The following is a 14,826-nucleotide window of genomic DNA, read 5'->3' as shown; positions in this document are numbered from 1 at the left end:
GACCCGCCCCTTAAAAATTGATAATTTTTAGACAGAGGGTCAGAATGAGGGTTGAAAATTTTTTTTTTTTGTGCAAAAAACTTTATTAACATTATAAGTGAACCCTTAAGTAACATATTAAAATAAAAATCCATGTAATGACCCCTTTAATTCCCATTCCTTTCTAGGAACTACCATTATCCTCGAATGCCTCATGAGCCAACAGAGATCTCATGCACGTGAGATGCAGCTGTACGATGAAACTCAAGCTCAAGCTTTCCAGGTACTTCCTATCTCCAGCTTGTCCTTTGAGGATTGACTCTTGCTCATGAGAGACATCTATCTGGCAACATGGCAAACATATGGTTAAAGTCAATCTTTCCTGGAGGTCTTTCGTGTTGGCTGGTTTTGGCCACTTGCACTGGCTGTAACGTTTGGCTGATCCAAGGTATTGTAGATTTCAATGAGATCCGAGAGGTTGTTTGGAAGACATACTTTCATGCAGTCCATTAACCAAAATTTCAGACCATCTCTTTACTCTTTATATCTCATCTCACTTCTGTACACTAACACTGACCCTAAACAAATACATTAGGTGAGCTTCTTCAAAGTATCTTAAGACTTCACTGAGGTCAGAGTAAATTTTCAGTGTCTTTAGCTTCATTGGAGGTGTCGCTGATTAGCCCATCAAAGATGTAGACTTCTACCAAAGATTGAGCCCAACATACCAAGAAGAGACAATAAATGTCTAAAAGCCAGAGATGCTTAATCAAATCAATGTTTCTATTGTATGTTTAATAGAAATTATAGTCTGTACTGTATTTGACACACAAATATATATGATATATATATATATATATATAATGTTGAGGTTCTCTGTTGTAATTTACTACAGTCGTGTTAATGGAAGCAGTAAGATCGTTTACATGGATTCATTTGAACATGAGCGAGTTAATCTTGTTCCGAGGTCATATCTCTTAATAAGCACCGATCACTCATGAGTTTGCCTGGGTTAACTCTTTAATGAGTTGTTAAAAGGGTCTGCGCTCGTGTCGTTTGCTTTAATTACTTGGCTAATTATTCCACAGGTGATAGTATTGAGTATTTACTGTAATACCATCAGTGAAGCGTGCAGTTCACGCCAACATGTGCTCTACGCGTCATCTTGTCAATATACGCAAATATATAAATTTAATATATTTTTTACTATTTATAATCATTGTAAATTGTATTAATATTTGATCACATTATACATTTATTTAGCATATTAAAAAGTACAAATATTTAAAATACATATAATTTTATGTAATATTATATATAAGAAAAATGTATGATAAATCTGCAAAAATATATTTATAATTTATTTACTAATTTTTCTTATATAAGATTGAATATTTGTTTATTTAGTAATGGCTCTATCATTTGCAAGGCAAAACACTTTCTCTTTGTAGACATTTTTATGTATTTATGTCAGTAACAGCTTTCCGGTGAAAGATCTTTGTGAAAACTTTCAGTTCATCCTTTTGTCGCTAAAACAATTGAATTTTCTAAGAGGAAGGAGAAACGGCTTCATTAGTGTCACCCCCCTCCTGTGGGGTGTATTCAAGCTCCATTTAGAGCAATTACTTGAGCAGAAACCGTCTGTCAATCATTCTTAAGGGGGAAGAGTCCCAATTAATGAGCTCCTGTAATCCTCTGCTATTATTTCCCTTCTGAAGAGACACACACACAAACACACACCAGCTCTCTGTCCAGCGGAATCCACTAGAGAACTGTGCATTCGTGTATGTTTTCACGTTTAAAGTGAGAGCAGTTGAGGTCAGTCGGGGCGTACAGTAGCAGACGGAGGCGTGCTCATCACCCGCATGTGACCCGCTGCAGGGAGAAACAGGTGGATGCGGGTCAGACTGGAGACAGAAAGAGCACGGAGCATCTCGTGTCAGAGGTACGTCCCATGCTGCGGTCACTCTGTGCTGGGGAAACTTTCTTCCAAAGCACACTTCAATTATATGTCATTCTTGGGTTTTGATAATATACATGATATTACATGTTAAAATGTATATAATTGCTATAATATTTCTATATGCTATTATATACATGTACATGTAGATATAATAAATATAAACATTTAATAAATAAGATGGTTATATAATAACAATTTAAAAACATTTCTATATAAACTAAGTTTTGAGGGTTAGATGTTATTTAAATCTGAATTATGTATGTATTAATTTCACATTTGTCAGATTATCAATATATTATAGATATAAATGTTATGTTAATATAAATGTCTATATGTCATATGCCTAGATAATCTGGTTTTCTGAGAATGCAGACATTATATTGTGTGTTGTTATATGCTGTGATATTTATTAATTATGCATAGATTTGCCTTTAAACTGTTTTTTTTTTTTTTTACATTATCTTTAAAAGTAGATAAAAAAGAAAGTGTAAGTAATAGAGCTTATTTGAACCTCCTTAGCCTATTAAACTATAAATATGAATGCAAATGAGACCTCATTAAGACACTAATAAACTCATGTTAATGAAGAAATCAATCTGAATTTTTTTCTGAGTATTTTGATGTGTCAAACATTTATTGTATTAAAAAAAGATTGTGTCATTATATGCTTGGATGTTTATTAATTACTTATATTAATTGGGATGATATATATATATATATATATATATATATGTATGTATGTTTACATTTTTATATTATCTGTAAAAATAGAAGTAGAAGAGCTTATCTAAACTTGCTTAACCAAACCATTAATACCTGGGGGAATAGCTTATTTATTCTAACTATAAATATTCATGGTAATGACACTAATAAACTAACATTAATGAAGAATTTGACCTGAAATGTGAAGAACTTGGCTTCTAATACATTATTTAATGCACTTGTTGATTTTAGTCTCTCTTTGATGACTCCAACCAGGTAAAACCAGTCCGTTTTGGATTCCATCAGATCAAGTGGTTTTATCAGTTGTACGGCCCCATCCCAGCATTCGAATGCATTTGTCACTGGACACCATGAACATGGTGGATGACAGCTGTCTTTCGCTCAGTAACTTCCACGAGATGGTCAAAGCGGGGGGCGCGGCGGTGGGCACTCGTGTCCACAGCATAGATGTCATCCTGGGCTTCAACAAGGACCAGGATCCTTTGCTCAACCCTGGAGGCAATGTGGTAGCACACAAAGTTGGAGGGGAAAGTCTTGGAGATCCAGGGAAGCAGGACCAGCGGGTACAACCCTACGGGCACCTGCCACCCCTCAGGGATGCTTCGGAGCAACCTGCATTTCACGGTGAGTTTCTTCATGGGTCAAATGTCAAGTGTTTCTTGCAATTACTCCCAAAATAGCTTCGTAGGATGGCTATTTAGTACATTAAGACAAACTGTTACTAAAACCCAGAGACCGACACAAACCAAGTTCTTATGCTGAGCCTTCCTGTTGATTTTAAGGTGACAGTGGCAACTTGCCAAGGCATTAGCATCAAGCGTCACCTTAAGAGACCTAAACAAAAGTATGACGCTTCTTTTACGTAACTTACAAAGCCAACAGCACCTAGATGCATTCTGTTAACATGCCATCCGTAGTTTCCATTAACGCTTTGGATTGTAGAAAGATGGACACTCCTAAAGGAGGACTGTTTTGCTAAGAAGTTGTTCTTTCATTGTGCTGTTGACTTCAACGTTGCCTCAGATGTTTCACCTAAAATTCCTTAGTGAAAATGTAGAAGATTGTTTAACATGCATTAGGATTATAGCTCAGATAATTTGGTCTTGGAAGAATCTTGAGAAATGGTTGACGTCTCAGACTTTGGTTGACAAGAATTGGGACATCCATTTGTCGAGCATTCAATCTTCTTGTTTTTTTAGGAGAAACTCTTGCAATTATAAAAAGGTCTTGTTTTTATGGGATGTTTTTTGGCAGTGGCGATATGCCAGGCTAAATTGAAAATCGATCACATTTTCATGTCTTTACAAGGTCCTTTCAAACCTGAAAATAATTGGGCAATGGGGCTCATCCCTGGTTCTCATCCCCTTGTGGAATTCCCATAATCTGCTCCTATCTTAAACAAGATTGCACAACCGACAAGATTGTGCATGCCGACATAATCATTTTTCCATTCTGCACCATTTTTCTTCTCCATTGGACTTATAATCCATTATGCTTCTTAGTCCTGTGACGAGAGAATCTCTCGCATGACCCAGAGTTGACTTGTCTGTTATTTTGAGTCAGACGGGACAAGATCCTTTTGAATGGTTAAACCTTTGAGATCGCTTGTTCTCATTTGACGCGAGTTGCCAGCAAGTCTGAGCGTTTTTATTGGGCTGTCTTGAATCTGACAGGCGGTATGCTGATCCTTGAACCAGGATTGACCCTTGATTGTGTGAGTTCAGTCTATTGCGTGTTAATGATGCTAGCTCCGCTAACCCAGAAAGCTTGTTCCTGCCTGATCATTAAACCCTTTACTTCTAATGTCGCCAAAGTGAGGTGTTTTCTTGCTTAGTTTTCTTGTAATCAGTGTTTTAAGAAGTGTTAGCTATTCTAACAAACCTAAATTGAGATATTATGCATTTTATTTCCACTATGAAGAAGTGTATTCAGGCAGTCAGAAAGTCTATGTTCATTAGCATACACTTCTCCCAAACTTACCATGTGCTGATTGCAAGGACAGTCACCCCAGGAAGCTTAAATATGCAGTTAAGTGTCCTCAAGGACACAGTAATGATAAGGGTTCACTTCACAGTCCAGTTCATTGGTTGATCTTATCTGGGATTGAACCTGCAGCATTTCAGTTACTAGTAGAACCTGCAGCATTTTATTACCAATTAAAAAAAGCTAACAGATAAAAGTCTAGTGCTATTATCGATGTGTAACACATTTAACATTTTTAAATAGTTTTTGCTGATTTCTGTAGATTTTCAGCACTGAAAATGTGAAAAATGGTCTGCCGATTCCATCCTGTGATTTTGCATCATGCTCTACTTGTTGGGCTTCACGATACTATCCCCAATTGAATGTTATCAGCTATTTGGCTTGCATGTACATAACATTGCAGCTATTGTTAATGTTCACTTGTTCAGTCAGCATGTGTTCTGAGCTCGTTTACAATTGGACAGCACCAACTTAAAGAGTATGTCAACTCATCTTGTGAGTGCAGTACACAAATCCACTTGCCCTGATGACCAGTATTTTACTGGAATTAACTGAATTAGCTTGTTAACTGCCAGTAGGTCTCTCCAGTTCACCAAGCTAAAGCTTTTCCTAGAAACATAACCTTATGTTGAGGACATGAGGTAGAATCAAACGAAGCCCTTAGGTAGATTAGGGCCTGCTCTACGGGGAAACCATCAGGGGAATTAACAGGCTACATCTGTTTCTGCTTGGATTATGGGATGGGAAACCCTCAGTGAAAGCCATGCCTGCCATCAGTGACAATAAAACTGCTCTAGTCCAAGCCTGTTTATTACAAGAGATTTTGTCCAGGAGTATTATGGGATTAGAATCTCAGTTTTACAAATACCATATCAATAATGAATTACATGCAGTCCGTATTTACCATCCGTAGATCATATTAGTCATCTACTTAATTTTACTTCAATGTGAAATGCTTGTGTGGTGTTTGTGGTCAAGATTCAGGACTGGTAATAAGCAAGGTTGCTTGTTCAATTCCAAAAGAACTTTGTTTCCTTGAATATGACTCTTAACCCCAGGTTGCTCCAGTGGGATTGCAATTTTGCAGTATGTTCATAGCTCAATTCTGTTGAAACATCATGTTAAAGTCTGTCTAATGTGGACTCTCAAGTTATGTCTTTATAACTTGTCACGTTATGTCACCTGTGGCTTTAGATGCTGATATATTCTCCAACAAGTGTGACGGGGAGTTGGGCGATCTGCGGAAGTCCATTGAGAGTGACAGCAAGTCTCCGGACTTGGCCGATGGGGAGCAACCCAAGAAAAAGCACCGCCGCAACCGCACAACCTTCACTACGTACCAGCTCCACAAGCTTGAGCGAGCCTTCGAGAAGTCCCACTACCCTGATGTTTACAGCCGAGAGGAGCTGGCCATGAAAGTCAACCTCCCTGAGGTTCGAGTGCAGGTGTGTTTCAATCTCTTTGTGAAATTAAAAGTATCAGTTTCAGAGGAGATCATACCGTGTTGATAAAACCACTCTCCAGTGTACGTTGTGTTTCGGGAACTGGTATGCTGATTCCTACTGTGCTGGAGTTCTGGTTTCTCCTCACCTGGTTGCTCAACCAATTGCTGAAACCAGCTTGCTTAAACTTCTTAACCAGCAAGGCCACATTAGTTGACCACCTTAAACAAGACCCAACTTATTCTGCAAGACCACCTTGTTCAAGCAGCTTCATCGAAAAGACCAAGCAGCACTAACCAGCATTCATGCTGATCTCAGCTGGTCTTTTCAGTAGGGTTTCTAAACATCATCCATGACCTAAATCGCAACTTTGGTTGTTTCCCAGTAAGTTTGGGAAACAAGTAGTTTGATAGCACAGATGCTTTTTGTGAAACACCATCTTACTGGCTTAGGATTGCCATACCAGATTGATTATTTAAAGTATCTGTGTTTGCCCAGGTTTGGTTCCAGAATCGCAGAGCCAAATGGAGGCGACAGGAAAAAATAGACGCCAGCACTATGAAGCTCCATGACTCCCCCATGCTCTCCTTCAACCGCCCACCAATGCACCCCACCATGGGCCCCATGAACAACTCGCTGCCCCTTGACCCTTGGCTGCCCTCCCCTCTATGCAGTGCCACTCCAGTGCACAGCATCCCAGGGTTCATGGGTCCTACACAAGGACTACAAGTGGGCTATGCCAATCACGGTTTCCTTAGCCCACCCCAACCCATGGCCCAAAGCATGCAGCCCATGGCGCCACCTCCATACCAATGCCCTCCTCCCTTCACTGACAAATACCCTCTGGAGGACGTAGATCAGCGCAGTTCAAGCATTTCCGCACTGAGGATGAAAGCTAAGGAACACATCCAGTCCATGGACAAAACCTGGCAACCCATGTGCTAAGACAGGGTACATCTCTCTTTAGCTTTCTTGGTTACTAATTGGTACTGAAGGCTACACAAGAACCATGTTTCTTGTATTGGATGGTTATCTTATTCTCCAGGTCAGAAAAAGTTGGGCCAGCGAAATGTAGGCGCTAAATGAGTTGTGTGCCATTTATTAATTTTTTTGCAACTGGATGTAAAAAAAAACCTTCCAAGCAACTGTTGAAGAAAAAAAAAATCTGTTTCATATATGTATTTGTAATGCACACATTGGCATGTTTTTTATGTCTTTCACTGTCCTAATAGGTTTAATTGGTTTTGGAGTGGTTTCTAAAACCAGAGTTACTGAAATGTGAATATGAGGGCATGTTTTGCATCACATAACCTCTGTCTGCAAATTTACACTTCCTCCTGGTCCAGATGTTTTGGGTTGAAACAAAAGATAAATATGATCAGCGGTTAGAAAAGACCTCTTACACAGGCAGCTGATTTTATCAAAACCCCTCTTTTTGATCACAAAGGCAAGGACAAGGGACAGAAATGATTGGTTTTGGGGGAAAAGTTTGCACGCCTCAGTGTTCATTAGAGGCAAATGCTTATTGGCAGACCCATCTCCTGTACGTGCAGAAGGGGAAACTATGCCATCACCCCTTCATGACTCCCCCTTTGTTTGGGCCAGTTGATCAAAGTCTGATCTTTTTGTTTCAGCTTCTTTAGAGGGAAAGACTGTCAGAGACTGTCACTTTAAGACACCAATCAAAATCAGAAGTTTTTTTTTAGATAAAACACCATCATTGTGCTTTAAGTCTCATTTTATGATGACTCCGAGAATAATTAACCATCAAAACAGACCTGGCTTCAAAGGACCAATGTCATGTCCCACAAACACGCAAGTGGGATTCGCTGCTTACTTTCGAAAGGAAACTCACTCAGTTCGTGTTGCCAGAGTTTTTGTAGCAATAAATCATGTGTAGTTGTGTTTGACTAATAACGTTCTGGACAGCTAGATATTGATTCCTGTCAGGAAAGGTATTAAACTTTCAGGTTGATTGAATTATTCATTTGAACGAACTATGCTTACTAATAATGTTTTAAGATTAGCTGTATAGGATGTCAAGGATGAAGAATTTGTAGATGTTATGAACACATACAGTTGATTACACTGTATAAGCCAGTTGTTTTTTGTTTAATGTTGCTTCCCACAGTTCTATTATGAGGCTCTTTGGGCCAAATGTTAGTTTACAATCTGAATCTATGTTTAGATGACTTGCACAGTTTGAATAATTGCAAAGCCAATGTTAGACAGCAATATGACAATCATGAGTAATTAAAATGAGTGTATGTGCGTATGATGTTTTTTGTCCAAAAATACAAATGTGGTTCTCATGTTTGTAATGTGTCCTAGACGTTTTCACGATTACCTTTGAATCAAGCAGAGAAATGAATGTCCACAAACATTCTTAAGAATAAACAAATCTAGTTTCTCAGAGATTTTCCGTTGACTCATCCATTCCTGGGAAGATTGTTTGGAAGTCTATGTCTCTGGTTGAACTATAGGAAATACTGTCTATTTCATAACCCCCTCCTGTCTCTGTTTCTTTTGACCCATGGCGCCGAGCCAGCCTGTTAGGAAGATAAGGTTCCAGTCAATCAGCCTGGCCCGGGAGGGGGCATTGGCCCCAGGGTCCACTGTTCTCTAATTGCCTCCTGACGCTGCTGTTCAGGCACATGTTCAGAGTGCCTGGTGCTCGGCTGTATTCATGATGTGTGAGCAATGCTCTCAGACAGATGGGACACTACGGGGGCCATCTGGGGCCCCAAAAAAACATGTGCTGGGAAAAGAGCAAAGGGGTGTGAACGTGGGTTCTTTCGTGTTGTACTGTTTCATATGATGATTACCAAAGTGCAGAAGGTGTGGACTTGCGGACCGGATTTTACATTTATACTTTCATGTAAATTTAGAGGGAGAAATAAACAGACAAAAATTCCATAGACTTTAAGGAGGGTCAGAAGCCAAGGGGAAGATAGTAAGCAACCACCCACCACACCATAGCAACCGCATAGCAACTTGATATAAATCACTCCAAACACATTTTCTAATCCATAGCAACCAGCGTTGGGGGTAACGCATTACAAGTAACATGAGTTATGTAATCAGATTACTTTTTTTCAAGTTACTAGTAAAGTATTGCATTACTTTTAAATGTACACACACAAAAAAAATCTGAGTTACTTTTTCAAATAAGTAACGCAAGTTACTTCATATTCCCATTTATTCACAGACACCTCTCCTGACCCTATGTTGAGAGAAATCGGGAGTGAGGTGCAGAGATAGAGGCACTTCCTTTAACCTGAGTCTTATTAATTTCACTTTTGGTGTGAAAGGGCCTTTATAGTATCTAAAAATATAACTTATAAAATAAGCAAGCCCAACCCAGATGACAAAAAGTAACACACAAGTAACGTAATGCGTTACTTTCCATAAAAAGTAACTAAGTAACGCAATTAGTCACATATTTATGGAATAATGCAATATTGTAATGCATTACTTTTAAAAGTAACTTTCCCCAACTGTCATATCAACACCTTAAGAACCATCAAGAACGACCTAGAACCACATACTGTAGTTCTAAAAACAAACAAAAAAAAAACACTCTGCTATCACATTGAAATGTCCCAAGAACAATGTAGAAATGTGCAAAACTAACTTAGAACACCCTGGCAACAGCATAGCAACATGCTAAAACCATATTGAACACTTTAACTACTGCATAGCAACACCTTGCCAACCACATGAACAACATAAAAATCACATATTGCAGCAACATACTACAAAAGCTCTACGATAACCCATAGCCACATCGTAAGAATCATGTGTTAAAACTTAGAACAACCTAGCAACCGCATAGCAACATGCTAAAAACCATAATGAACACTTTAGCTGCATAGCAACACCTTGGCAACCACCAATAACAAACTAAAATCACATATTGTAGCAACATGCTACATAAACTTTCTGCTACCACACAGCAATGTCCTAGGAACCACATAGTAATGTGCTAAAACTAATTAACCCTATAACCACACGATCATTCTGAACACTTGTGTAGTAATGCTAATGTTAAAATCAGTTTTTAGTGAAAACAGGTTGAATTAGACATTGGAATTGTGGGAATATACAGTCCTTACCATCTGTTTTGCTGTTGTAAACGCTATACATAGAAAAACATATTAGTACTGTGGCTGAACTTTGCAGTGATCAAGGTAGGAAGTATTAGCGATTGCGCGGATGGGAACGGAGGGTGGGAAGGCTGCTCATCAAGGTTAATGATGGAGAAAATCCCCCAATTAGAGCTTTTTCCCGCAGGCCAGGATGAGTTCAGTGTGAGGATTAGTGGCCAGGCCGAGATCGAACAGCCACTGACCGCTGCACATCTTGGCAGACGGGCGGCTGGGTTGTAGGTAGGCATGCGTTCAGCTGGACTGGCACAAAGGAATCATGGGAAAGCAGCAGTTCAACCACTGCGAAAAGCTTTGTTCGCCAGGCTGAGGGAAATATGCTGTTTTTCCACTCTCATGCTTTGAATGTGGGTCAGTCTGTTGTGTTTGAGGTCCATTTTATAATCTCACGTTCGGTTCACAGGTTTTTCTTTTTTTTGTAGGTTAGATGCTTTAATAACACTGTTGTGTTTTGCTGAAACATCACAGACACATTCTGGGGACACCAGAGACTTATATTACATATTGTAAAAAGGGGCATAATATGTCACCTTTAAAGTAAAGCTTAAAACTCTCCAGGCAACATGTCATCCAGGACTGAAACTTTCAAAATTGTATGAAGGCATAAAGTTTTTCTCAAGATCATCTGCTAAAAATGTCTCATCATGAACTGACTGGAAAAAATATTCCACAAATTCCTTTAGTCACACATCAAGATACATAAACCAAGGGTTAATCCGTGACCTCAGCTACTAAGATGATTTCCTCTGCGCTTCTCATTTTCAAAGTCACCGTACTGATGCATATAATGTTTACCATGTAATCTACTATAGGAATGAATCAGAATGAATACGAATATGGACATTAAAACATGAATATATACACACTGTGATTATAGATGTAGAATATAACGGTCAGAGTATTGGTACTGGGTATTAATATTGGACAGCATCTTTTTCTAAAGTAGAGCTTAAAAGTACTGTAGAATACTTGCGTTAAGAAAATTGAGACTGTTTGTTACACCAATTAAATATTAAATATTTAATTATTAAATATTATTTTTATCATAATGCCAAAATATGTCTCATTACTGTAATGTGGAAAAAAACCCAGTGATATATCATTAACTATTAATATTAAAATTATACAATGTTATATAATTCATATAATACTAATATATTATTGTATTTATGTATTAGGGATGTATTTATTGTGCTGTCTTTAACTTAAGGTAATGTTTAAATACTAATAAAAATATTGTATAATTACTGTATACAGTAATTTGATATAATGTGAATCCCATTTGTATTCTATTGGATTTCAGTTTAATTTTGTGGTGAAATTTGGCCTGGACGTGCTTTCATGACTTCAGTTTGATGAACTAGATGTAAAATGGTCATAATATCATCTAATATCAGCAATGACAAATGTGGTGATAATTATTTGTGATCCCTGTGAGCTATAACATGAAAACACAACGTAAAACAGGATATTTTGCTGAGTGATCGTGTGGTGATCGAGGACGCTCTGAATCACAGGACACCCCCACAGAGTTACTGTATTCATTAAGAACAATTAAGTCTCTAACGACTACATTAATTGCATAATCTATTATTTTGCTCCCTCGACACGGCGCAGGCTGAAGTTAACAGGCTGATGGGGATGACGCGTTCCTCGAAGGGGATAATACGGGAAGCGAGCGGAATTAATTGGGTTTGATTAAGCGAGGTTTTCAATGGGACACGGCTCTTTTCGCATGACATAATTAGAGGTCATGGAGAATGGGTGGGAGGTGATGGGCTGGATTTGAGGCCTGGCGCCAGTATTCTTCTCATCAGTGGAAGTGAAAAGGGTTTTTTGTCATCCTTTGTAAACATGTGGAGTGCTGATGATTAGTAGGACAGTTGGAAATTAAACATTTAGAGACATTTTAACATATATGGGTGATTCTTCAGTTAGGGCACTTCTTCTGTGCTCTAGAATGACTTTAAAGGTATTTTTAAATAAGTTATATAATAGCTATGGAACTTTTTATTGTGTAGCTTCTATGATTTATAATCAGAAATTCTACTTTGCACTTTTTTTATAAGAACTTTGAACTACAAAGAAAGGATTAATTTGGAAATGTCATGTTGGTGCAAGTTGTCACATTATATGCTATGTGTAGGTAATATAATTTATACATTTTAATTTATAAACTGCACAAATTATTTTGTTTTTAATTAATTGCTAGTACAAGCACACGGTACAATTTTTATCATTTCTATTGGGCAAAATTTTATGCCTCTCTATTTTGCGGATTCATCAATTATGTTTGTTTTACTCCTTAAATTTTGCCATTAAATCATCCATAATTCATTCATAATTCAAAAACAGATGTGTTGTGAAAAGTGGCTTTTTGTAGATGATATTTTATATTTCCCATACTGTGCGACAACATGCCCCACTATATAACCCTTTTTTTACAAATATTGGTGTAAAAAGGGTGACCGGTCTCTCTATTACTCACACAAACACATCTGGGTGAATCAATCAGCACCAGTGTGCCTGTAATCTAGTTACAGATGTAATCTGCATGAGAGAAAGGCTCCAGATACTACTGGAAACACCCGCTGCTAAAAGCAGAATATATGCCGTATTCATATATAACAAGATTACATGTGAAATCATTCCAAAAGTGAAGAGTTTTTCAGTGTGTCCAGTGCGCTGATAGACTGACCTAATTTTGTAGAGCCATCTGCAGTTTCTGTTAAAGTATGTATACACATTTAGCTTAAAGGGGTGGTTGATTGTGATTTCACATTTTTAACGTTAGTGTGTAATGTTGCTGTTTGAGCATAAACAATATCTGCAAAGTTATGAAGCTGAAAGTTGCAAATGCAATGCAAACAGAGATATTGTCTTTTAAAATTCTGGCAGTTTAATGCCTACAAAAACGGCTGGTAGGGACTACAACGAGTTACTTCCCGGGTTCATGACATCACAAACCCTGATAAACCCCGCCCCCGGGAAGAGGCAGCAAAAGGGGCGAGTCCATGCTGCACTGCTTTAGAGAAGAGGAAGAGAAAACTAGAGGTGCACGTAAAAATATATTAATATATGAATCATGATTCTGTCTTCTAAAGATTCTAATGGATTCACAAGTTTCAAAATCAGTGTTCTAAAGCACCTTCAATAATATCCTCTGTGTCTCAATCGGGCTCAAACTGATAAGCAATATTAACAACGCCGCTGTTTACAACCGGAGCACATGCCGCTGAGGTGAGGGGCGGGACGTTTATTGGCTAAAACACGCACTAGACGTGGTTTAGCCAATCACAACACACTGGGCTAGCTAACCAATCAGAGCCCATCACCTATTTCTGAGGGAGGGGCTTCATAAAAGAAAGAAAAGATCAGCCCGTTTCTCAGAGAAGGGACAGAGCGGTGTGGAATAAAGGTAAATTATGTGAAAATTATGCATTTTTTTAAGCATTAACACATGTTAGACTGCACCCCATGAACACAATCAAGCCTAGAAAAAAACCACTGAACCACCCCTTTAAGAATTTAGGTCATTTGCATTATAGGACGAAACATAACTTATGATAAAATTACTTACAAAGCCAGAATAAGGCATCATCTGCAGCGGTTTTTTATTTTTTTTATTATTATTATTATTATTTGAAATAACAATAGGGGAATACAAGTCGTACAAAATACATGAGTCTATAAAACAGTACACCAAAATTTCCACATTTTCCATCAAAGCTCAACTATATATCTAATACATCAAGTATCCTCTTCAGTAGTTGAGATGTCTTAACAGCTTTACGATTGTTCTGTACTGAAGTTAGAGAATCATAAAAAAATCTTTAAATCAATGGAAAATAGTCTACCATTTGGTACAGTTAACATACATTTTGCTTTGTGTATGTGATATTTCCCAAATAAAACAAGAATTTTAATTATATTGTCCTTTTCTAATAGACCAGTATTACAATCCATAAACAAGACCATTATATCAGTTATAGTGACAGACTTGTAAAACATTTCAAAAAGAAACAAAGAAACTTGGGACCAAAATAGTTTGGTAATTACAACTGAAAAACTCCTCTTTGCAAAAACAGCATAAGGGCGAGAACGGTTCTTTAAACTTAGCCTAGCCTACTAATAAAATCATTACATGGATAATATCTATGTATTACTTTAAAGTACATTTATTTGACTTTATTAGGAATTACATATTTATTCATATCTGACCACGGAATCTGAAATAAAAGCGAAGGATAATCCTGCTCCCACTTCACCAATTCCTTATGAAGAACACGATTTTCCTTGGTTAAAGGGGTCCTATTATGCTCTTTTACAAAGTCTTGATTTTGTTTTGGGGGTGTACTAGAACATGCTCTCATGCTTGGTGGTTCGAAAAACGCATTAATTTTCACATAATTTACATTATTAAAATACCTTTCTCCCCAGCCTGGCACAAACGGCTCGATTTCGTCTCGTCTGATGCACTCACTCAACCAAGCGTTCTAACCACACCCGCGCCCCCCCCCCCCCCCCAACCATTCGAATTTCTGTAGGCGGGAATTCTTTGTAATGATAT

At 37.9% G+C, this 14,826-nt stretch overlaps 1 protein-coding gene across 1 annotated transcript; it reads left to right on the top strand.

The window, feature by feature from the left end:
- The first annotated feature begins 1,483 nt into the window (after positions 1-1,483).
- Positions 1,484-8,700, top strand: rx1 (retinal homeobox gene 1). The gene is made up of 4 exons (XM_016555831.1): positions 1,484-1,924; positions 2,921-3,289; positions 5,843-6,093; positions 6,589-8,700. Exons 2-4 carry the CDS (start codon positions 2,995-2,997, stop codon positions 7,033-7,035), a joined length of 993 nt encoding a protein of 330 aa, XP_016411317.1. The 5' UTR covers positions 1,484-1,924; positions 2,921-2,994; the 3' UTR covers positions 7,036-8,700.
- The last annotated feature ends 6,126 nt before the right edge of the window (positions 8,701-14,826 follow it).

This window comes from Sinocyclocheilus rhinocerous, unplaced genomic scaffold (assembly GCF_001515625.1).
Source record: "Sinocyclocheilus rhinocerous isolate Xijiao unplaced genomic scaffold, SAMN03320098_v1.1 scaffold1879, whole genome shotgun sequence".
Lineage (NCBI taxonomy): Eukaryota > Metazoa > Chordata > Actinopteri > Cypriniformes > Cyprinidae > Sinocyclocheilus > Sinocyclocheilus rhinocerous.
This window is presented reverse-complemented; position numbering and strand designations above follow the sequence as displayed.

What these genes read in the sequence shown, in the direction of transcription:
- rx1 (XM_016555831.1), top strand. Translation starts at nt 2,995, where the DNA reads ATGCATTTGTCACTGGACACCATGAACATGGTGGATGACAGCTGTCTT. An exon ending in GGAGCAACCTGCATTTCACG is followed by an intron (nt 3,290 to 5,842) that starts GTGAGTTTCTTC and finishes CTGTGGCTTTAG; the next exon opens with ATGCTGATATATTCTCCAAC. An exon ending in TCCCTGAGGTTCGAGTGCAG is followed by an intron (nt 6,094 to 6,588) that starts GTGTGTTTCAAT and finishes GTGTTTGCCCAG; the next exon opens with GTTTGGTTCCAGAATCGCAG.